The 25,637-nt window shown below is 46.4% G+C and overlaps 1 protein-coding gene across 1 annotated transcript in view; it reads right to left on the reverse strand.

Moving 5' to 3' along the window:
* Positions 1-25,637, reverse strand: part of LOC125150393 (contactin-associated protein-like 3) — a 192,833-nt gene that overhangs the window by 36,416 nt on the left and 130,780 nt on the right. Inside the window, exons 12-14 of the mRNA XM_047830275.1 lie at positions 22,033-22,152; positions 8,022-8,219; positions 4,140-4,296 (exon numbers count right to left, since the gene is read on the reverse strand). Coding sequence (XP_047686231.1) covers positions 4,140-4,296; positions 8,022-8,219; positions 22,033-22,152 — 475 coding nt within the window. The remainder of the gene's footprint in view (positions 1-4,139; positions 4,297-8,021; positions 8,220-22,032; positions 22,153-25,637) is intronic.

Here is a 25,637-nt window from a genome sequence, read left to right on the forward strand (position 1 = left end):
ATTTTAAAGAACCATTTAAAAGCTACATTTATAATGCAGTGAAAAAGCTACACTTTTAACTGTTTTTAGCAATGACAAAGCACAGAGTCCTGAAAAGAACTTAAGGAAAATCATAAAAGGTAACTGCGTGTAGGAAGGCAGATACTGTACTAAGTTCTTTTCTCATTCCATTGTTTGTAAAGTAACTTCCTGATTCTGAGGAAATTTGAAACAGCTCCGATTTTAAAATTTATCAGCACAGGTCATTCCCAATTGCCTACGCTTCACGTAGGATGTTATTCATTGCCATGGTCACCAGATTCATTCGAAATTGCCTAATTTAGTTATATCTCAGTTTTCTTCTTGCTTCTCTATTGTTTTCAAAAGTCGGAAGCATTGCATATCTAGGCATGATGATTTCTCACGATAGGTTCCAAGCATTCAGTACTAAGAGAACTTCCAAAGCCACTTCTCTTTTGTTTTCAGTCCCAAGCGCTCCAGAGACCGTTCTTACTGCTGGCTGTTCTGCAGGGGACTTTCTGAAGTCTAACGGGGCCGTCACGACTCGGGATTGTTGCGAAAGCCACAGGGAACAAATATTGGGTCGGCTTTCACATTTCCTAATTGTTCGGGGGAAAAGAGAGACTGGAGACAACCTAATTATCGCCACCCAGAGTCGCATATTTTGAGAGCTCCCAGGCTCGCTCTTGGGTTTTGCTATTCTATTTGACAAACCCTTTGACAAACCCGGGCGGTTTAATTACTGCGGCACCGTGACACTTCACGTCCAGCAAGGCCCGTCTCCTCTCCTTGTTTCCGTCTTCCGTTGTTATTTACCATGGCTTTTCCATGTACTTTTTCCCAGCTTGTCACTGACCCAAACACAAAGCACATGTTTGGCGTTGGCATTACATGGAATCAAGGAACTACATATTTTTCTCACTCACGGCCGTTGTGTGATACCTCGTCTTCTTAGAGTCTCATAATAAAGTTTTACGATGTCTTTTCCCTAAAAATTTTCCATACTTGTGTCATCTTTATTCCAGAGTACTACACTCTTTTTGCTGATTTTGCGAGTAGTTTGTATAATATCGTCTTATACTTAACACGTTCTTCATAGGAATGCAGTTATTCTAAGATTCAGTAAGTAGCCCTACTAAATAAATTCTGATTAATTTCATAATATTTCTGTATATGCTCTTGAGTTTTCCTGGTCGACAACCATATTTTCTATGAATAATGTGATCTTCATTTCCTTGTTTCTAATCATGTGCGGTTTTCAAATGCCTCGTATATTTTTTTATCTCTCTCCTATTCATTTCTAACCTAACTGCACTATAATCAGAGAAATTGTCCATAAGATAACAACTATTACAAAATGTGGGGGGTTTTGCTTTACAGAATATCAGAACAATCAACTTGCAAAAATGTGCCACGTGTGCCTGAGAAAATTATACATTCTATAACTTTAGCTGGCTACCAAAACAAGCTGTTGATTTCATTTAAAAATATTCTGTATGCTTAATAATTTTTGTCCACATGATTTACCAGTTGTTAACAGATGTATGTTTAAATGTCTTCCTACAATGGTCGATTTGTATATTCCTTCTTTCAGTTGGGTAAATTATTTTCTATATGTATTTTGACTCATTTTTATCAGGAACAAATTTAGGATTGTTACGGGGTTTTTTGGTGAAATTAAAAAGCATTATTTATATAGTGAGAGTAATCGTCTCCCATATTAAGACTTTAAAACTGTACTTACCTCTGTTCGTACTTGCTTGGTAAACTTGTGTTCAGCATTTTGCTTTCGACGTTTCTAGGTGCACAAATGAAATATACTTATTCTTAGTTCAATATGATCTATCTGGATTTAAATGGCTATTTTGGCCACATTTATTGTGCATGATTATTCATTTTTTTGCTGCCGTTATCTTGTTGCCTGTTGTTTCCTCTTTTCTAGATTTTATTTCCTCCCTTCTTTTGAACTAACTAGGTTTTTAAAATCCCATTTTGGGGGTGCCTGGGGGGCTCAGATGGTCAAGCGTCTGATTGCCGCTTTGGGCTCAGGTCATGATCTCACAGCTTTGTGGGTTGGAGCCCCACATCAGGCTCTGTGCGGACAGTGTGGAGCCTGCTGGGGATTCTCTCTCTTCCTCTCTCTCTGCCCCTCTCCCACTCGTGCTGTCTCTGTCTCTCTCAAAATAAATAAATAAGCTTTATTTAAAAAAAATTACATGAAACAAAATCCCTTTTGAATATTGCACTCTCCATGGCTAGTCTTTAGTGGTCACACTTAAAATTTTAATCGTATGTGCTATGAACAGTGTAATAATGCTGACAAATATCTACGAAACAAGTTTTAAGTTTCAATAACATTTTCATTTCTAAATTTAACTCCTTTGTCAATCACAATCATTTTGTAATGGGATTGGAATGCCTCCTCCCGTTTCAATTCCGTATATACTGTGATACGTGACTCGTGTCCAGTATGCATCTCCTAGTTTCTTAACCTCTCAGTTGACACATTTCTTTACTCAATATTTCTTCGAGCGCCTGAGACTCTCCTACAAGATCACCTACTCTCATTCTGAAAATCATTCTTCAAACTTCCTCTTGTGGAGTCTGCTGGTGGTGTATGCTCCTTCAGCGTCTGTCTGTCTGTCTGTCCGGGCGTTCACTGTATCTCAGCTGGGGACACGCTTGGAATGGGACATCTTCCTAGTGCACGGCGAGGGGAGAGCCAGCACCCGTGGGTGGCGCTGGGTTCCATGGAGGGGTGGGAGGGGCCTGCTGGCTCCGACTTCCTTTCACCTCTGCTCCCTTTAACGTTCTCTTTAATTTTCTTTGGTTTCGCCGTGATGTGTCTGGCGATGGACTGGCTTTTACTTATCCTGCTTGGGTTTCCGGTACTTTCTCCCATCCGGGCATTTCTTGGCTATTTGATTATCGCCCTTAATGATCTCCAATCTTCTCTTTTGAAACTTGACTCAGATGCCTGTTCGACCTTCTCCACACCACCCCTCCATGTCGTTTGCCTTTCTTCCTGCCATCGTGTGTCTCTCCACACTACAATCCACACGTTTTCCACTTCCCCAGTTTTCTGATCCACCTGTGTCCACTACCTGATCCAACAAGTCTCGAATTTCAACGGTAATATTTTCATTTGTAAACATTCATTTGGTTCTTCCGTAAATCACAATCACCTCCGTCAACAGTATTTTCTCATTGCTTTCTCGTGTTTCGGTTCCACTGCCTATTCTTCAAACGGTTCCCCACATTGATTTTATCTTACGTTCTTAACGTATCCGTGATCTGGGATTTTTAGGCATCTGTTTACTCTGTGGTGTCTTCTGCCTCCCACTTCTGTCCCCTGGGGCTCTGTAGCACTGGACTGCGAGCTCCAGTTTGGTGGCATTCTATCTGTGGGAATCCTTTACCCGCAGGAATGCCCTCCAGTAAGAACGTCAAGTAATTCTATGATGAGCCACCGCCGTTGCCAACCTGCGGCCCCGCTAACTTAATTCAAGGATCGTGTGACATTGGACTCCAAATCTGCGTGAGGGGAAGTCTGTAGACGTGAGTTTTCAGGGAGTTATTTCTTGCTACCTAGGGTGCTAGCAGGAAGAGCTGTCGTCTTCCGCCTTCTTTTTTTTTGGGTCTGGAAGCCTCCTGAGACCTCCAGCGGTACGGAGAGGCTTGTGTTCCACACCTCCCCTTTCGTGCAAGCCAGACCGTGTTTGGTTTCCCCAACGTGGCCATTTAAAAGCACGGCCAGCAGCGAGGGAGTTCAGCAAACAACCCTGGGTCAACCGTGGGGCAATCATCTTATTAACTGGGTTAAACTGAACTTTCGGAAGTCTGCGTATTTTACTTCCGGCGAATGGGAGACGTTAACCTGGTCTTCCTATTCTGTCTTATTAGAAACAAGAAATAAAATGGACATGATTAGTTATTCACAGGTAAACAGAAACAGCTCCCTAACACTTTAGGCTTCAGATTAATTACACTGCACACATCAAAGCTTCTACTTTGAGCTTGCTAGGGAATCCTTTCAGCTTTTCTCTTTATAGAACTGTCTTGTCCAACGTCTGCCTAAGTCACATCGTTTAAGCAACAAAAAAATCACAGTTTGCACAGGGAAATTATATGGAAATCACCATTCATTCCGGTCAGCATCACAGTTGCAGTAATATTGAGAATCAAGGCAGTTCCCCTGTAATCCACAAGCACATTTTTGAGCATCAGGCAGAGAACCTCCCCAGTAAGTGTGTGTTTCATTGGTTCTTCCAACCCACCAGCTCACTGGGGTTCCATCTGAAAGACAAGTATGAGAAAAGTGACACCTACTTTGCCCCCCACTGCCTGCCTCCCCAGCACAGTCCTTTGCTCCCCTCTATTTCAAACACAGCGACTCTTTTAGATGTGAGCAGATGTTAACTCCGCCACAGGATAATTTTTAAGAGGATTTCCAACTGTTTAAAGAATATTTCCATATCAAGACTTACATTCTCACCATATGTTTTACTTTTATTAGAAAATGAGCAAGCGGCCCCTAACTCAATCCAGGCGTGATATGTACGTATTTCTCTTGAGGACTCCAATGACCTAATTTATTTGAAAATAACATTCACAAAAGAATCCTCATTAAGAAAAAAAAAAAAAAAACTAAAGAAAACCAGAGTGATTTATACACTGAGTCTAAAATCTGTTCGAGAGCCTAAGACGCCATTGAAATAACATAATATCATGCAAAACAGGGATGTCTTTCACTTTATTTATTAGCGGAAAACACTGGTCCTTCCTGTCAGGTCTTAGAAGTCTCATGGAGACGTGTGTTTCTTCTTATACTGAATGGGTTGGCTTTGTAGTTGGGAACTACAGACAAGGTCCTGACGAGCCTTCTCCATGCCTGGGGTGCGTCCCAGGCTCAGGACAACTGAAGTTACCACAGCTCAATTCTTTAGCACAACTTCCTTCCTAGTACAACCCGCAATTAACCCGCTGCTGAGGCCCCAGGGTGGGACTGTAGGCCACCTGGAGGTTGAGGATGGTCAGGAAGGTGAGCCTTCAGGAGCGTGGAGGAAAACAGTACCTAATAAACAGAGCATCAGAGCAGGAGGGCCAATGGAAGCGACATCCCTCAGTGGGCCTGCAGAGATGCTGGTCCATTTTAGCGTGCTCTGTCAAACCCTCGGGCCGTCCCCATCCAGCACCCCCCGCCCCCCACCGGGCATCTGGAAGACATCCCAGCTTCTCCCTAACTTACAACCACCCCTGCTCATCATGGCTCCCTGTCCCATGAGACTTCCCGTCTGCCCGCAACCTCCCAGCTTGCAAACACACCGGCCACGTTCATTACCACCCACCGCAGGCCCACTGGGGGAGATGTGTACCAAGAAATCAATATCTGCGGTCTTCCCCCCGGCCCCCAGTGTGTTGAAACCTTATCTGTAGGGGGTAGAAGAGCTTTTCAACATAACAGATATTTTTCAAAACACCATTTGGAAAACATGATTATTCAACACTCACTCTTTCCTAGATCGAGGAGTGAAAAGAATCATTGCACCTAAATGCACAATTGTTTGTTTACATTGGAATTTTTCATTTTCTCTATAAAGTAAGAAGCATCGGGGGTTGCTAATGGTACAGGATGCATTTGGCTCCATTCAAGATTTCTTTGAGAAATCTGGAGAATTTGCATGAGGAATCAGTAAGAACAACACGAAGAAGAACTAAAGCCGAAATGGAAAGGAACATGGCTTCCCGGCCGCCATCATCGGTCCCTGGTTGGCCGTCCTTCATGCCAGCCATAACTACAATCCTCAGGGACCTCAGTGTCCACAGTACGGAGACCGAAGTTACCTGAAATCAGCACTTACCACCCCCCAAGCTCCCTCTTTAGCCACCCATAATCACATCCCCTGAAGCCATCTATAGCGTAGAGACCTAACAGCTGCTAAAGGAAGACGCTGCGGGACCCTAACAAGAGTCAAGGCCCATCTGCTCCCCACTAGCCCTCCTGGAAACCGCAGGACACAGGGGTTGCTGCAGCGAGGCCCGGCCCTGCTTCATCTCCTCTCACAATTAACAAGACCTCAGGCTCCTGGCAATGTCTGAGAATTTGAACAGAGGGAAATTCTTGGGGGAAAGTGGATGTCGACTCCCATTCCCCAACGCGTTTTATGACGTTCTTGAGCTACGTGGTCCCCACAGTGCGGCCGCCTTGAGCGATTTTTGCCATGGCGACATTCTAGCGAAGGCTCCAGGGGAAGGCTGGTTGTGGCCACTCCTTTCGCACAGGGTAGCATCATGCCCCCCACGTCTGTTCGTGCCTATCAATAACACACAGCAAATCAGCGTGCCACAAGTGTCGGGTGTGTTAGGCTACACTATTTTAGGCCAACCTCGTGTGTACTGTAACTAAGAGACTCTGGAATTACACAGGTCTGTACCGAACTTGTCTACATTGACTTTGTGCTACAAACTGGCCAGTGGCAGAATATCGGAAATGCAGCTGCAGGGCGCCTGGGTGGCTCAGTGGGTTGAGCGTCCGACTTCGGCTCAGGTCATGACCTCGAGGTCGGTGAGTTCGAGCCCCGCGTCGGGCTCTGTGCTGACCGCTCGGAGCCTGGAACCTGCGTCGGATTCTGCGTCTCCCTCTCTCTCTGCCCCTCCCCTGCTTGTGCTCTCTCTCTCAAAAATAAAAAAGGTTAAAAAAAGAAAGAAAGAAAGAAAAGCAGCTGCTTGAAGTGTGTACAGATAGAAATCCCTCACTTTGTGCCTTTAGCGAGTGTTCAACGAGTTGGAAAGCTGGAAAGCGTTTTCTCTTTCCACCTTTACCCCAACCCCAATTAAATACTTGTCTTTGCTGCCGCTGTTGCTGCTGCTTTCTATACTGATATAGAAAGGATGACAATCGAGGAGGAGTGATCGCTTGCAAATCAACAGGCGCGGACACCGGCCTTCCAAGTGTGAATTCTCTACTGAGGCAGCGGTGTCCAGGTTCTGGGACAGACCACGTGCGGGAGTTTGCTCCCAGACTCACCCGGTGGGTTTGTTTTCGGACTGTGTTAGGGGCTCGCACACCCTGCCCTGCCTTCGCCTCGTTTCCCTGGTGAGACAGCCCAACCCGCCTTGTTCCACAGCACTGCCTCACTCTCCCGGGGCCCGCTTCCTCCTTCTTCGGGGAACATTCCATTTTAGCTCAGTCGTCTGTTTGGCAGCAATCAGCTCACAGTACGCGCTGAGCCCTCCAGCACGAACTATAAATTCAATAAATTGGAGAGATGCGGATAAGCAGCATTTGACTTGGTGCAACTTCTACGTTGTGCGAGTAAGGCCTGGCGAGGTGGGTGTCTGAGAGCTGAAGGCTCTGAGGGACGAAGCAAGGTCCCAGCTCCCCTGGCTGCTGAGTGACGGGCTCGGAACGTGAACCCGGGGGACCCTGACTACCGCCCTCTGCTCACTCCTCTCCCCAGACGTCTGATCAGCCTCCCACAAACCCAGGAGTTTCATTCGAGCAGGGTGGGGGCTGCACATTCTGAAAGAATGAGCTATTTCAGAGGAAGAAAATACAACACCAAAAGCAGAATTTTCAAGAGCAGAATGGGCATGAAAAACGAACCATGAGCAGGCACGGTGTGTGAAAGGGGTGCATGAGACTAACGTTGTTCCCTAGTTAATAAGTACCCCAGACGCTAATTACATTCAGTCTCTGCAAAAGAATCTCACGGAATAACCACCCCCGGAGAGAGAACTAAGCCACGCATGTCGTCCGCAATCCTTTCTAAGATAACCCCGTAAGGAGGCTTCCACCGTCCAGTTGTCTAGTGGGGTCTGGGAAGGTACGTCAGGTCATTCACAGCTTCGAGCAGGCAGCGATATCTATTGACCTTGCTCTCTGCTCCGAGGAAAAGCATCTCTGTGACTTCCAGATTGTGACGTGAGCATTATGGCCACAGATTCTCACGCATCCGTGGCAAGCCACGGCCACCTGTGGGCACTGCAGCCCACGACGGCTGAGCACGCTGATTACTCACCGTGGCGAGCCGAAAGCCTTGACTTCTTGCAGTGGAAGGCCAGCTCCTGTTGGCAATGGTCCGCACGGTCGATTATGGCTTGGAGCTGGTCCATGCTGGCTGTGTACTTGAAAGCCACAGGGTGGGGGCTTTCTCCATCCGAGCTTTTGACCCTGGCCAGATGTGAGCCATTGTGCTGCACTGAGGTCCCGGTGGTGTCTTGTGGGCAGAAACGGGGTGGGAGGGAGAAAGAGACTGTGACTAGGTTGGAAGAATTAAATATAAATACGGAAGTCCGAAGCATCTTTTATCTGAATTAGGGCTTTTATGTGTGTAGCTATCCGATCTCTTCGATGTTAGAATCAACATGAGTGTCACTGTGAAAATGTGAATAATAGAGACTCTCTTTACCGAGTTTCGTATCACCCTGAATGTGGTCAACGTTGTCTGGGGCCAATTTTTAAAGTTCTGTGTTATAATGCTCACAATTGTAAACACTACTCTTTCTCCCTGAATTTATTTCTTTCCATTACCATAAAAAGAAAGCCAAATGTCTACTGTGTATACATTTATTTTTATTTTTTGAATGTTTACCTATTTTTGAGAAAGAAACAGACAGAGTGTGAGTGGGAGAGGGGCAGAGCGAGAGAGGGAGACGCAGAATCCGACGCAGGCTCCAGGCTCTGAGCTGTCAGCACGGAGCCCGACGCGGGGCTCGAACCCACGGACCGTGAGATACTGACCTGAGCTGAAGTCAGATGCTTAACTGACTGCGCCACCCAGGTGCCCTACATTTACTTTTAATAAGCATATTCCTAGGGGCGTTTGGGTGGCGCAGTCGGTTAAGCACGTGACCTCGGCGCAGGTCATGATCTCACGGTTCGTGGGTTCCAGCCCCGCATCGGGTCGGGCTCTGTGCTGTCCGCGCAGAACCCACTTTGGATCCTCTCTCTCCCTTTCTCTCTGCCCCTCCCCCACCTCTCAGAAATAAAAAAAAAATAATAAGCAAACATTTAAGAAGCACATTCCTCATCTGACTGAGCATCTTTTCCTCTGGAAATCAAGGAAATATGTAGAAGACACATCTGAGGAATAACCGGCTGACGTGATCATGCAAAATAATAAAAAGTAAGTGTTTCTGACAAAAATGGACTGATCGCGAGTCAGCAACTCGTTCGTGGCCAGCACGCGGTCACGCAGCGCCTTGAAGTATCTAACGTAACTATCCGCGGCAGTAACCACAACTCCACAAATGTCTGCTGGCCAACTCGGACGCATTTCTGTCATATTGATTACCTGTATTTTAAAAGGGGATTTAGAAGCACGCCAAACGTGCTCCACAATGTTTGCAACAGAAGAAAAACATCTTGACTTCTTTGACCTTCCCCGAAAACATACCTCCTCCCACGGTATAAAAGGGCCCTGGTTGAGTGGCCAAAAGGCTGGCTTCAGAGTTGCCCTAACTCAACTACATTTATAACATCAAGTCACATAACCTCCTCTGTAACATGTGTTTGGTCCATACACGCTCGGTCTCCATATTTCCAAACTATAGGGGCCGGAGACAGTCATGTGAGGTTCGTTCTGATTACGTTTAATGGCTAATACACACCCAAGGTTAAAAACTCAAAGTAGTGCTACCAGGAACTCAGAGGAGTCCCCACCGCCCCCGCTCCCTGCCCCCGCCCTGCCCTGGGAAAAATCTAACAGCCATACTGGTGCTCGCAGACCCCAAATGCATCAAATACATCCAGAGATCCAAGGAAGAGAACCCCGCGGGCCAGGGAAAGAACTCTGGCTCCAAGCCTATGAAAAACATCACCAAATATGCCAAATCTAGCAGGAACAGGAACAGACTGTGAGTCAGCGTGACTGATGCAGTGGAATATTCGGTGGAGAAAAAAAGGCTTAATAGATCATCCCCTCTCGCTGCTCGCTGAAGGGGCTATGAGTGTTCCTATAGCAACTTGAATCCCACAGGTTTTTTTCTTCCCCCCTCTAATCATGTTTTCGCCAGGCGTTTTATATTTCAACGTCTTCCTGGAAAATGACTTAGATGGACCTGACGTTATTTTTGGTAATTACCTACTCACATTCGCCCTCAGGGTTTCTTCTATCAGACGACACAGGGTATAAAGGAGCCATGGAAAAGCCATGCGTGAGGCTTGGGAGTTCATCAATTATAACGCCTGTGTGTCATCTGTTTTCATGGTTTACGACACAAAGAAAAACGATGTGCCTGAGTAGCTCACGCAGGCTAGCGGTCAGTATGATGGATTCGTGGTCTTGCATGGTTAAAAGGTAATAATGGAACTCTTTTTCAAGTGGAGAGAAGGGAAAGCAGGAAAAGAATCTCAAAGCTGCCTTTTGAAAAAAGACAAATTTAGGGGCGCCTGGGTGGCGCAGTCGGTTGAGCGTCCGACTTCAGCCAGGTCACGATCTCGCGGTCCGTGAGTTCGAGCCCCGCGTCGGGCTCTGGGCTGATGGCTCGGAGCCTGGAGCCTGTTTCCGATTCTGTGTCTCCCTCTCTCTCTGCCCCTCCCCCGTTCATGCTCTGTCTCTCTCTGTCCCAAAAATAAATAAAAAACGTTGAAAAAAGAAAAATTTAAATGCTTGCTCTTTCTGGAAATATTTTTTCCCAAGACCCCAACAAGGGCACATTATGTTTCCCTAATGTTCCGCAACGTACGATTTCCATAGATTTCCAAACTGTAAGTGGGAAGGCGGCTTTGAGACGCAATATAACCTTAGCTTTCAAGCATGAGGAGACAGACCAAGGAATTCAAGTGACCAGCGTGATGGAAAAATACTTGGCTGTTATACACTATAGTCTGAAGCGCAAATTAGATCTGAAGAAATTCATGGTAATAAGGGACATTTTTAAATAGGAGTTTTGAACTGTTGAATCGGGCCACATCATATCATGTTCATCCAGCTCAGTGAGGTTTTTTTCATCTGCACCTGGCGTGGAGAGGCTGTCTGTGGCTTCTGGTCCACCATTTGCTTAGGCAAGTCAACCTAAATTAATTCGATGGTTTAGTTTGGTATTAAAAATAACACTGGGGCGCCTGGGCGGCTCAGTCGGTTAAGCGTCCGACTCTTGGTTCTGGTTCGGGTCACGATCTGGTTCCAGTCCCGCCTCGGGCTCTGTGCTGAGAGCGTGGAGCCTGCTTGGAATTCTCTCTCTCTCCCTCTCTCTCTGCCTCTCCCCTGTTCGTGCCCGCTCTCTCTCTCAGAAATAAACTTAAAAGCGTAACACTGACGCACCATATCATAGAACACCTAGTTTCTCTTTATTTTGCCAAATTGTATCCACTTTGCAAGCTACAACACTGTCTGTACTTCATAGCATACCTCTGAACTATACACGGAGTCTTTTATGGGAAAACAGTGGGTTGAATGGAGGAAAAAAACAGAACAGAACACATTCAGGGAAATGTGGATCCAGAGCATCTCTGCTAGGCTCACTTTCATCTTCCCTGAGAAAAAAAGAAGGAAAAAGACGTCATTACAAAAAAACGTGACGCCTGACCAGCCTGTAGGTCTGTCACCCACGCGCTGGAAGTTGACCTCGAGGAAAGGGAAGGCAAAACATCCCTTTTCTCATGGACGCCTGAAATGCAGTCCGATTTGGGTCTGAACACCACTTCTTTGGGAATGAGGCCAGCTGCCTGCATCTCCTGCGGTGGAACAGAGGGGCCGGAGCTCAAAGGAGCCAAGGAAGGCAATGTGCCAGGTGACCGGACCTGTCACTCTCCCTCCGCACGTTAAGAAGTGGCCGAGGAGGCACGATGACGCATAAGGACAGACTGATGAACATACTAGCGGGTGTCCCTGGATCCGCAGAGATGATGGGGACACCACGTCCTGCCTCTGAGAGGTAGAGCCCCAAGCCTTCTCAGAACTCCACTGTGGAACTCTCTAGAGAGAGACACGGCTGCAGTTGGCTATCATCTGTTCCTCAGCCCAATCCTCCTGGCACACAGAAGCCGAAAGGGAAGCCTAGGAAAAGGCACTTGCCCACCTTGGGGAAACCGGGTAACTTCAGCACACATTTCTAAGCGTCCCTGGGCTTTCTGGGTAGGTCAAGTTCTTGAAGACCACTGAGGTCCATGAGTCTCTCGAGCGCCTCATGCACCTGAGCCCTCTCCCGTATTTCCAAGGAAAACAATCCAGGGGGGAGCAGAACTAGATCACGGGCACTTACGGGCACATATGTGCACACAGGGCTGGTGATGGCCAAGCGGCTGCTGGGAATGTCTGGTAGGTGCCCCGAGGAAGTCAACGGTCGGCCCTCATCGGCCCCTGTTCCAGATCTCGGAGGCACTGGCCCTGCCATGTTGTGGGTCTGCATCCGCCAGAGCCAAGGACGACTTGATGTTTGGGTTTTCCTGGGGCGGGGGCGGGGGCTGACTTTTCTAAGCAGGCAGCTTCCGGGTCCTGGGGGTGGCCCAGAGGTGGTATCGTCACAGCCCTACTCCTTTGGGTCCCTCCTGATCGATACTGGCATCAGGGCCCTTGTGAGGGCGGCTGTTCTTGTCACAGTTCTGAAGCCCTGGAGCTTTTCATGACTTACTTGAATATCTTCGACATAAGAAAATGCTCTACGATCCGACAAGATATCCCCAAGAGGATGCAGCCGCTTCATAGCCTTCTTCCCCTGGGATTTCAGAGGATGTTCTTTCCACTTAATAGGTCACACTGAATACAATCTTATGTGTCTCCTCATTCATCAGTGTAGGCACCTGCTATTTACCACGCAGGGACACTTCTACGACACGACTTACATTCTCTTGAGGCAACAGATACATGTGCTTGGTTGGCCCCATGCCTGGCGTCTCCCGAGGGCTTACTTGCCATGAAATGTTATTCGTGTCTCCCCCTGCGTTGAGCCCAGCACACAGCAAGAGAGCAGAATGATTTCCTCAGAAAGAACACTGCGTACACGCTTAGAAAATTGGACAGAGACCAGTGTCATGGTCAAGAAGAGAACATGGGTTTCAATCTCTGTTCTCGGAAAAGTCAGAAAAATCCTCTAAGCCTCCAATTCCACATTTGGGAAATGGGGAGAGTGAACCAGGTGGCGTCCAAAGATCGAAACTATTGTTCTGGCCATCTTCAATTAACTAGGCGCGTTACGGGCCGAGCGGCTCTCTTGAGTTTTGTATTTCAATTGTTCATCGAGAACGTGCGCCTGTCCGTCCACAAGCAGGGCCATGCTGTGCGGCTGATGAGAGCAGCAAAATGAACTTTCCAGAAACGTGTGTCTCTTCTCCTCTTTGGGAGCAGTGACAGGATCTGTTCCAGAAGTGGTCTGGGCATGCCTACTTTGGGGACTTATCTTGAGAAGCTGCTTGAGATCAGCCAGAATGACATCCCCTCAGTGGGAACGGGAAGGATTCTTTGCGGGCAAACGTCCACATAAAAGAGAATCATGGTGTTGGACCATCATCAAAGAGTCACTCTTCTTTCTCTCTCTGTCTCTCTCTCTCTAGAAATTCTAACATTTCGACATTATAGAATTTTCTGTCAGAGACACTATTTTCAAGCAAGACTTGCCACCCAGGACATAGGGTGATGTCACGCTTACCACCAATCCCAGTTTTCAAGAGCAAAGGAGGGAACAGTGAAATCACAACTCTTCCCGAGCAAAGAAAACTATAGGCACACATTGTGCGTGTGCTTATGAATGAAACTCTCCAACCCACACTCAGAGCCTCGTTTACAAATTTCCATCAAGTGTTCGTATATCCCAGGCATCCCTCAGAGATAGCGCGGGTCCAGTTCCAGACCACAAGAAAAGCACACACTGCGATACAGCGAGTCAGAGGAATTGTTTTGTTTCCGTTGCGTATAAAATGTATGTTTCCGCTCTCCTGTAGTCTATTAAATGTGCAACAGAATTCTGTCTAAAAAACAACGTACATCCCTAAATTAAAATACTTCATTGCTTAAAAAATGCCAACCATCACCTGAGCTTCCTGCGAGTCGTGTCTTCTCCGCTGGGGGAGGCTCTTGCCTGGATGTTGATGGCTGCTGACCGAACGGGGTGGTCGGTGCTGAGGGTCAGCGTGGCTGTGGCAATTTCTCAAAATAAAACAACAGAATTTGCTGCATCAACTGACTCTTCCTTTCATGAAACTCTCTCTGCAGCATACAGTGCTGTTTGATAGCATTTTGCCCACAGAACTTCTTTCAAAATCGGAGTCAATCCTCCCAAACTCTGCTGCTGCTGCTCCATCAAGCTGGCTGATGAGATATTATAGATCCTTCATGGTCATTTCAACGGTCTTCACGGCATCCTCACCAGGAGTAGATTCCATCTCAGAAAACCACCTTCTTTGCTCATCCATGAACAGCAACTCCTCACCTGCTCACGTTTTATGACATGACACCAGTTCTGTCCCATCATCAGGCCCCACTTCTGATCCTAGTTCCCCTGCTGCATCAACTTCCTTCCCTCAAGTCTCGAACCCCTCCACGTCATCCAGAAAGACTGGAATCGACCTCTTCCAAATTCTTAATAATGCTGGTATTTGGAGCTTTCCCCATGAATCATGAATGTTCCCCATGGCATCTAGGACGGTGACTCCTTCCCGGAAGGTTTTCAATTTACTTTTCCCAGATCCATCAGAGGAACCACTATCTATGGCAGCTAGAGCCTTAAGAAACGTTTTTCTTTAACAATAAGATTTGAAAGTCAGAATGACTCTCTGATCTGCAGAATGGATGTTTTGTTAAAAGACACGAGCGAGACAACATTAATCTCACCGTCCAACTGCATCAGAACTCTTGTGCAATCAGACGCACAGTCAATAAGTGACAATATTTTGAAAGGAATCGTTTCCATCTCTGCGCAGGCCTCAACCGTGGGCTGAAAACACTCAGCGCACCAAGCAGTAAGCAGATGTGCCCCTCCCCGCACTTCCACGTCGGGACGACGGCCTCCTTCCTCAAACCTCCGGAAACCACCTCCGCTCGCTTCAGACTCGTCCTCTGCAGGCTCCTCACCCCTCTCAGCCTTCACGGGACTGAAGAGTCAGGGCCTCGCTCTGGGTTAGGCTTCTCTGGGTTAGGCTTCCCGGAAGGGAAGGCTGCGGCCGGTTTCATCTTCTGTCCAGACCACTAAAACGTTCTCCGCATCAGCAAGAAAGCTCTTTGGTTTTCTTATCCGTTGTGTGTTCACGGGAGTAGCGCTTTTAATTTCCTTCGGGAGCTTTTCCTTCGCTTCCACAACTTGGCTGTTTGACGCAAGAGGCCTTCCTTTCAGCCGTTCTTGGCTTCTGACATTCCTTCCCCACTAAGCACAATCACTTCTCACTAAGCGCAATCACTTCTAGCTTCTGATGGAAAGTGAGAGGCGTGTGACTCTTTTGTTCACCGGAATACTTAGTATAAACTGGCCTCATATCAATCCTGTCATGTCTCGGAAGGGGGGAACCCAAGGAGAGGGACCGAGATGAGGAGATGGCTAGTTGGTGGAGCAGTCAGAACAAAAAACAACATTTACCGATGAAGTTCGCAGTCTTAGATGCACATAGTTCATGGTGCCTAAAAACAATCACAGTAATTACATCGAAGATCACCGATCATCGTAACAAGTACAATCTTAATAAAAAAAGTTTGAAATACTGTCAGACTTGCCAACATGTGACACAGAGACACGACGTGAGCAAATGCTGTTGGAAAATGGTGCTGGTAGACTTGCTCAACCCAGGGTTGCCCCAAACCCTCAATTTGTTAAAAAAAAAAAAAGGAGGGGGGGTGGGTATCTGCGAAATGCAGTAAAGCCAAGTGCAATGAGATGACGTATGACTGTATTTAGAATAGTAAATGCAGGGAAATTGGCTGGCTCAGTCAGTGGAGCGTGCGGGCTTTTGATCTCGGGATCATGAGTTGGAGCCCCACGTCGGGTGTAGAGTCACTTAAAAGAACTTAAAAAAAATGAAATAAAATAGCAAATGCAAAATTCTAATATTTATACTCTGTTTAGTTAGCCGAATTACATCTGTCTACCTCACTAGTCTGAAGGTCTATGACAGGAGTCCGTCCCCGTTTTCTTACTCAAACGCACTACGGTGCCCGGAAGGCAGCAGCATAGCAGTCAAGTGTGGAGAATGAGCGAGTGCATACGTGAACTGAATGGCTGGCTGCAAAGGTAGCTGTTTGAGACAGGAACTGTGGCAGGAAGGCAGAGGCGAAAGAAACAGAAAATCTACACAAATAAACCAACATAAAAAGCATAGCAGTATGGCTTCACCGGTACCCATTCCATAGAGTATTTTTTAAAGTAAATGTGAGCTGTACGTAGAGCAACTGGGCTGACCGTGCTTTGTTATACCGCGATGCTGGCTGGAGACCTGTCCCAATTTCTGACACAGGAAAAGACTATTTAAGAAACACAGTGGCTTGGGGCGCCTGGGTGGCTCAGTCAGGTGAACATTCAACTCTTGACTTTGGCTCAGGTCATGATCCTGGGGTCGTGGGATCAAGCCCCACTTCAGGCTCCAAGCTGAGGGTGGAGCCTGCTTGGGATTCTCTCTCTCTCTCTCTCTCTCTCCGTCCCCATCTCTCTCTCTGTCCTTCCACCCCCTCTCTAAGATAAACAATAATAAAAAATTTTTAAGATGATAGCTCATGAAAGAGAGGAAGGAAGGAAGGAAGGAAGGAAGGAAGGAAAGAAAGAAAGAGAAAAGAAAGAGAGAGAGAAAGAAAGAAAGATAGAGAAAGAAAGAAGAAAGAAAGAAAGAAAGAAAGAAAGAAAGAAAGAAAGAAAGAGAAAGGAAACACAGTGGCTTGATTTGCATAAGGGCAACTGACTGAGTCAGTAAGAAATGCTGAGTTATTGACATGCTGAGTCAATGAACCGGGATCTGAAAGGGGAGTGGGCTGGGGTACAAAGACCCAGCCCTCAACTGGTTCCTCAATCCCCTGTTGATTCTTATGAACGTGATATTGAGTCATCGCTCTGACTATAACCCATCTCCTCCCTGTGACAATTGTTCCCGTGGTACCACGTCTGGGAACCAGTTCCCGAAGCACAACTATGAAAATCGCACACAACGGCACTGTGTTTCAGGTGGGTGTGGACAGCCCTGCTCTCCCGCCGGGTATCCTGCCATCAAAGAAATTATCTTGTTTCTTCTGTTTAAAAAGGGGATCGATCCGTTAACAAAGTTCACAAGCAGCCCCTTCAAAATAGTTGATTTTTTTGTTTCGTTTGGTTGTTTTTATACTAAAGGTAGTAAGATGCGTGCAGAGTATATCCTGGCACTAGATTTTTGAAGGCTGTTACCTAGGATGGGACTTTAGCCATTAGTTTAGTATTTTGCTTTTTGTACATTTCTCCAAGTGTTGGCGTTTGTTTATAATAATTAAAGCATACTTCATCGTCCACAGGCATCGTAGTAGCATCAGGGAGAATGCGAACTTCACAGCGGAAAGATTTCCAGGCTGGGACAAGACCAGGATCGTGGTTCTTCCACCACCAATAACTAGATTGGTCACCGGAGCACCTCATGTGACCCAGATCAGTAAGGACCATTTAACTGTAACTCTGGTTCATTCCTGTAATTTTCCCAGGATCATCTTGGATTTTGTACACTTTTGGTTAAATGCTTTGTTGTATGGCTCCTAGAAATATTTCCTGTCTTTGGGTTAGCCTCTGTAGTTCTTTGTCTTCAGCAAGTTGCTTTCCTTATGGCTTTGACCTTAATAAAAACCCTTGGTATTTTGGAAATCCTCTCTGCCGTGTTTTTAACTCTTGCTCCCCATCCTGCTTTGTGTGCGTGTGTGTGTGTGTGTGTGTGTGTGTGTGTGTTCCATCATCCATTTGATGTTCCATCTCAATCCTAACTCATGTGACCTTAGAATATTTGTCTTACCACAAAGAATAGGAATATGCTCATTTCAGGAGTTTTCTTTTATAAGAGCTGGGCAACTATAAACTTCTCTAAAAAACTTAATTACCAGAAAAGTCTTGCAATGATGATCTGTAATGAACGTTTGGTCATTTGCGAAGTAATATGAAGACATACACAGTTATTAAGTATATTTGATAATAAAAATATACACCAATGTTGATCATTAAATTATTCCCCATAATTTTCATGAATTCCACCCCCTCACACACATGTGCACACTTCAAAGCTCTAATAATTCCAAGATGAAATGAGAGAGTTTAATGTCTTAGACATTATCTTAATGTAGATGAGTGATTCTTGTTGCGTTTGTGGATAATTAAATGTCACCACAGCCACCTATACAACCGGGAAAGGACAGGACAATTGCCTAGACAGAAAAGTGAATGGCAGCACCAAAATTTCACATCTGCGTTGGTTTTATTTCTCCATTCTGTGATACTCTCTGCCCTCCTTCCATTTTAATATTTGTGGAGACGGCAGGCTGTGCACGGTCAAACCAAAGATCCTCAGCTCCCTGGCGGTAGTTTCTAAACCCGTGTGTACATCAGAATTTCTTGGGAAGCTTAATAAAAACACAGGGTTTTCTGGGATGCTGCCCCAGAATCTGTGTCTGCAGAGTGCAGAGCTGGCCCTCAGTGGACAGGGGACAAGCGCGTGGGGACCCAGAGATGCCCCATGTTGCTGTAGGATGCTGGACAGTGCCCACCACTGTCCGTAAACCAAATGGAAGCCCACTGGTCTGTCAAATTAATTCACAAAGGCACTCTCCAAAATATATTTTAGATGTTGTACTGCCAAGGATGTTACAACCACCCAGTGGGCTTTCAGACTGACACATGACACTCATTTTTATGACCAACAGGTCCTCACTAACTAGACGAGCGACAGGCAACCCAAACTTCGCGGATTCACAGCGGGAATCCTGGTGCTCCCTTCCAGACATGCTTCGTCCCCACTCTTAATACCTCCACCTTCCTTTCAGGGTTCGGATCCAAACACGGGGGACTTTTCTGGACGCCTGTCTTCCTCCGGCCACGTCCCGTCCCCTGGTTCTGACTCCGACTTCCTTCCCTCCTCTGTTTGTACCTGTTCTGCACCACCGCCATCTGGGCTCAACCACTGGGGCAACCCCCCAACTGGTTTCCTCACCCTCTCCCGCCGCTGGTGTGAGTCCTGGACCTGTCACTTTCCAGTTTCGTGACTCAAAGGCCATCTTTTGGCCCCTCCAACCCGCGTTTGCACAATACATGAGGCTCCCTCTGGCCGCAGGCTTGCTACACTTGTACGCTCCCTCCGTCCAAAGGCTTGCTCAGACTTTCTCAGAGCTGTTTCTTTCATGAGGTTGGTTCAAACGTAACATTCAAACTGAGTACTTTCCTGATCCCTCTTTCTAAAACCGCAACCCACCCAGAGGCACCTGGGTGGCTCAGTCGGTTAAGCATCCGACTCTTGGTTTGGGCTCAGGTCACGATCTCACGGTTTGTGGTCTTGAGCCTCACATCGGGCTCTGTGATGACAGTGCGGAGCCTCCTTTGGATTCTCTCTCTCTGTCTCTGCACCCTGCTGGTGCGAAAGAAAGAAAGAAAGAAAGAAAGAAAGAAAGAAAAGAAAGAAAGAAAGAGAAAGAAGAAAAAGAACAGAATAAAATAAAATAAAATAAAATAAAATAAAATAAAATAGTAACCCACCCTCTCACATCTGTGCCCCTGGCCCCTGCTTTATTCCACTTCACAGCACCCACTCCTTGGCAACAAGCCACATATTCAATTAGCTGCTCTCAATGGTCCAGTTCTGCACCCAGAAATGTGCACTGTATCAGGGGAGGGATCCGTTCCAGCCCCACTCCCTGTTGTGGTTACAGCCATGCCCAGCACAGAGCAGGTGCTGAGGACACACGCGTTCAACGTCGTTAGAAACTTTTTCTCAACTCTTCAGTTTTGTGCCTTTACTCGGACATTTCTTTGAGTTACCACGGGGAAGAAAATGATTCACATCCTCGGCAGACAGTTTGCAAGGCCTTCATCTTGTCTATAAATTCACTAGGAGGGTTCATCAGTAGATTTCACCTTCTCCTTCCTGTATTTAGAGGCTCCTTCTTGCCTCAAGGATAAAAAAAAACTGGCTTACGTATCATCAGATAGTACCCTAAGTTAACGGAAATCAAAAGCTGACCATCTGTTCTTACTTTCTCCTTGCATTTTGACAATAACTACTCTCCCCTCTGGTAGCGGGTGCCGAGGTTCACTCTGAAAAGGTAGCAGCAATTAAGGGAAATCAAAACACATCAGTTATGTTGTGAAATCAGTATTAAAACAAACGTCTCTGAACCAGTCGTACATTCCAAAGGGGCTTTACAAATATGCACCACAAAAACCTCACGGAGACGCCCGAATCGCGTGTTCACTTGTGATGATTAAAATGTTTTTTTCTTTCATTATAACCATACACTGTAGACAAATAGGCAATTAGCTGTCCGTTACTCCTCTTGGCAGCAAATGCCCTTTTTTTTTTTTTTTTTTTTTTTAATGAACTTGACCTCAGCCTTACCAAAAGCTGCCAACAGTTAATTATCAAGAAAACAGCTTCAGTCATTGAAACCTTACTCATCTTGGAATGTGCCAGTTGGGACCATTTTCATCTTTCGAGGGATCTTGAAATTCCTCAGTGTAGAAGGAACTTTGCTTACAGGGTTAACCAGGATAAAAGATAGAAGAATCGTTAACGTGTCCTAGACTTCTATGATAATGAAGCAGGTGACTGATAAAAGGAGAATGTATTATTGGGATGCCAGCATATTTATTTAGCTTTGTCTGTTCTTGGCATTCGCTTGAGCCATGATAATGCAAGCAAAACAGAGCAGAAATTAAGTAACTTGAAGGCCTGTTATAACCTCTGGAGCCCAGAACATCTAGAAAGATCCTCTTGGCTGTTTCGTCACGTACTTGACCGATCACACACCTTCCAGTAAAGGTTAAGTCAATATATTTATCTCCTATGATCACACTGCAATATTTTGGTCAGTATCTAGGAGAAAATGCTTGCCCCAGAGCCCCAAACAGCCACACCTACCTCCAGTACAATGCCGGGGGAGCTCTCGCATTTTCTTTCCTTTTTAACTTTTTTAAGTTCGTTTATTTTGAGAGAGACAGAGACAGCTGGAGTGGGGGAGGGGCAAAGAGAGAAGGAGAGAGACGATCCCAAGTAAGCTCTGCACTGGCAGCGCAGAGCCCAATGCGGGGCTGGAACTCACAAAACCGCTTAGATCGTGACCTGAGCCAAAACCGAGAGTCGGATGCTTGACCGACCGAGCCACCCCGGCGCCCCTCACGTTTTCTATACCAACCTTGGGGGTAGTTTGTACGCTGGAAGGTAGAGGTGCCCCAGTTCGGATCAAATCGGTTGGGTAACCACTGCCCAAATGCTCCGATTTTGTTTTATGTATGAAGTGACAGTAGGTGTAAAAACTGCATCAGGACTTTCATCTACTCACAAACCACCATCATAAATTCACCCACAAATAACTCCTTCCTTACAGAAACTGCGACCCAATCAGGGTGACCTGTGGCCAGAGCGGAGAAACCAAATTATAACTAGGTCATGGTTACCTTAGAACCACGTACGGCTGACTCTTTTCTGACCATTTGTCTCCGACTGTGCGGGGCCAAATTCTGTCGTTGTTGGGGAGTACCTGTTATGTCTACACCACTGAAGCAGCAGGGAAAGTTTCATAAAGGAGGGTTGTTTTCTGAGCACGGGGAGAAAAGGTAGCAACTGACACACACACACACACACACACACACAGGGAGAAAAGGTAGCAACTGACACACACACACACACACACACACACACACACACGAGCGTAAAAAAGGCGTTAGAATTTGTATCAATTCTATCGTTCACTGGGGTGGGTGCACTGGTCCTTTGGAGAGCTGGTTTATTTATGACCTACCTGTACTTATCCACCATATATAATGGGGTCTCCAGGAAAAATGAAATATGACTTATACAGAGTTGTACACGAACCTGCCACTCAACGAAGTAAAACTTGGTTTTGCGCACAGCAGTCAACTACATGAGCTTAACTGGCATAATCAAGCTTATCAGCCTACCTGTCATGTTGCAATATACGAGAGCAGGTTCCAGAGGGCCACTTCCATCGGAATCGATATAGTAGAGCCCGGAAGAGTCTCCTCTGTGCTTGTGGGCTTCACAGGACTGCTCGTACAACGCTGAAAAGGACAGGGATCTCAGCCAGGGGCAGCAATAAGATGGGGCCCTCCATGTTGTTAATTACGCGACACTTGCCCCAGTGACACTCATTCTGCGTTGCTCTCGGGGGCATTTTGGCTAGAGGAGTGTTCCCCTGCTCCGATCAGGCAGCGTGAATACTCTGAGGCACGGAGCAAAAGATGTTAAGGGGTATCTCTGTGCGGCTCTGAACCCTGCGTGCTCTAGAAACGAGACTCTTTCCAGAGCCATGGTAACTGGACTTACACAGTCTAATTTTATTCTGCCCCATAATATCTAAGCATCTGAAGGGCGCTGGCTTCATCTCCCTAAGTGATCTGTTATTATCTAATAATCACGGTGATTTTTTAAATCGCTCAGTAATTATACTCTCTGTTTACTTAAAACACTCCACAGGGGCAACGCATTGTTTTCAAGATGGGTTTTGCAAAGCACCGGCTTTTCTTCGTTCAGCGTTTAAGTGTATTTTAAAAGGAAATTTCCTTAAGTGCTTTGCCAAGGATTACTCAAGAAAACTGAAATTCAAAAAAAAAACAAAAAGCGTATACACACGAAACATCTCTTTGTAAGTTCAATGTATCCTGATTCTTAGTTGAATTTTTTATGTGTGCGATAAATGCTTTGCTAGCACATGGCAAGTGATTAACATCTGCAGATAATGGACTTAATTAATATTCAGCCTAAGCTTAAATGAGTAATCAGCCGAGCAGTGTCTCCCATGCACATCAGTCATCGCCTCGAGAGGAAAGACCCTTTGAAAACCTGAAAAGCAGCTAACGGCCACCAGGAAAGAAACGCATCACTGCTTCTGGCACGGTGTGGACTGGATCTTTAAGCCACCCTAAGGATGAGGTCCGGCATTCAGGAACACAGACTCAGGAAGTGGCTAGCCAAGATCCACCACCGAGAGTGATCCCGGAAGGCACAGAGAGGGCAGAGTGGGGGCCCAGAACTGATGCCCTTCCCCACTCACTGGGTTATCTACATTTAAAAACTCGGCCGATTTCAAAGAATGAAGCAAAACCCGGAGAGGGGGCGGGGTGGGGCAGAGGGACTGTTTTTCTCCCTTCGCACAGAAGAAGAAGATCAAAGGAATGTTTGCTTGTCCGGGGGATGTTACAAAAGAAAACATTCTTTTATTAAATATGGCCAGGTGTCAAATGGGTCAAATGAGATCGGCCCAAATCAATAGCACGCCATCGACTCTGGTGGCTACAGACACAACATGGAATGCTTTCCCAACAGCGTTGGCTTGCATTTTGCCCACTCATGTTTACGCTTCTATAAATACGTAAACGTGCTTGCAACTGCCCTGGAAAAGTGTCCAGAGGGACACACACAAAGTGACGACAGTGGTTACGTTTGGATCGGGGCTGGACCCGCCTGGGGAATGAGGGTAGAGGAGGAAACACCAGGAAGGCACCTGCGTTAATCGTGCACTTACACCGGAAACTAACGGCCTTATGAACCCTTACTGTGGAACTGGAAATCTCTCCCTTTCATTTTGGTCTACTATTAGAGTATCACAACAAAGTCAATGCGGTTATTAGACCAAATCAAATTACTAAGGCCACAAGTGAAAGACTCCATATAATACACCTGTTAATTTTCCAATCAGAGTTGTTTGGGATGATGGTTAAATCAGAGTTACCGGCAACACCGTAGCAAATCATTCCTCGGTCATTAACCTTCAGTAGGTATCTGCTTTGTGTAAGACACCTTGCTGAGTGCCATCTGTGGCAGGGGGAGCACTGTACGTAAGAGACCGCCCCCATACTTAGCCGTGACTCTGGACAAGTCACCGAGCCTCAGACATCCCAGATGTCCAGCTCCTTCCAAATAAAGAGGTGCCTTGGAAAATTCTTACTTGGCACCATAAAAGCAAATTCAGGTACAATTGCTCTGGTTGAACTAATGGGGTGTTCAGTGGGGTGAGTCACCGCCCTTTGACTGCAAGAGCCTCCCGGCTCTTCTGTGGAACATCCCGGACCGGAGGCCAAGGCTTCTCGGCCCGACGCTGATGCCTGCTGCTTTGAGGTTCAATTCGCACAGGCTGGAAACTTGACAATCCGTGCTCTGCCTCGGGGAATGTCCACGGCGGGCTGTTTTCTCTAAAGGCCCAGGGCGGGGACACGTGCTAAAAAGAAGGGGCTCAGAAACGTCGGCAGTGATACGCCAAAAAGGAAAAAGTAGAAGAAAACCATAAACAACGAAAGCCAAGAGTTAGGCAATGAGGATCTCAGGGGCTCTGTGGCAAGCCTCCGGCCGGTAATGAATTTGGGGTCGCTCAAGTTTGGTTGGCTGCGGCCTGGGAGAATGATTCTTCGGAAAAGAGCCTGGTGTTCAAGATGGAAGACGTGGGGATGGTTCAAGGCGGTCGAGAGCCCTGGCCGGCAGCTGTGGGACCTTGATCGAGGGACCTGACCTCTCTCTTTCCTAAGTGCACAATGTGGAACACTCACCTTCTAGGATGATTTTGAGGATCAAAGGAGTAGAAACATGCAGAGAACTACAGAAAACTAGGATCCCACAGGCACACGGTAAGCTTCCAGTGCGGTCACCACCGCCATCATCAAAGAGCATCACGACTGTGAGGGACCTGGACGTTTACCCGGCCTCTGGCTGACTCTAGAAACCCTACCATGTTAACTCTCATCCTGTGCCCCTTTCTGCAACCCCCCTCATTAGATTTTATAAATACTGATATTCAGTAACTCGTCCTCTTTACTGGAGAACTAAAACCGGATCCGACGCGAGGAACAGAGTAACGTGATCATGCTGTCTAGATTGTTTCTCGTACTGGGGGTTTTTATTACATTTTATTTTCCTATATTTATTTTTCTTTGCCTGCTGCTTTCTTTCTTTTTTTTTTTCCATCCTATCTGATACTACGTATTTCTGTAAACTGCCTTGACATCACTAGGAAATAAAACTGATTAAAAATAAACCAGGCATGGGGCGCCTGGGTGGCTCAGTCGGTTAAGTGTCCGACTTCAGCTCAGGTCCTGATCTCACGGTTTGGGAGTTCGGGCCCCTCGTGGGGCTCCGTGCTGACAGCTCAGAGCCCGGACCCTACTTCGGATTCTGTGTCTCCCTCTCTCCCTGCCCCTCCCCCACTTGCGCTCTCTGTCCCTCTCAAAAATTATCTCACCAACCATGAGTTCATGACATGAACCGAAATCAACAGTCGGACACTTAACTGACTGAGCCACCCAGGCACCCCTAAATATGTATTTTTTGTTAAGAAAGATAAAATGTTAAGTCTTACCAGAAAATGTACAGAAAAACCATAAGGGGGGGAATGCTGAGCTCTATCTGAAACTTGATAATGCTTAAGTTTTGTTTCTTTAATAAATCAGCATTTGACAAAAAAAAATTAATAAATATTCTAAAAATTAAAAAAAAAAGAAACCAGACAAAAATTGGTCTCAAAAAACTTGTTTTTGTTGTTACTTCCCAGAACGTG

The sequence above is a fragment of the Prionailurus viverrinus genome, chromosome D4 (assembly GCF_022837055.1).
Source record: "Prionailurus viverrinus isolate Anna chromosome D4, UM_Priviv_1.0, whole genome shotgun sequence".
Taxonomy (NCBI): domain Eukaryota; kingdom Metazoa; phylum Chordata; class Mammalia; order Carnivora; family Felidae; genus Prionailurus; species Prionailurus viverrinus.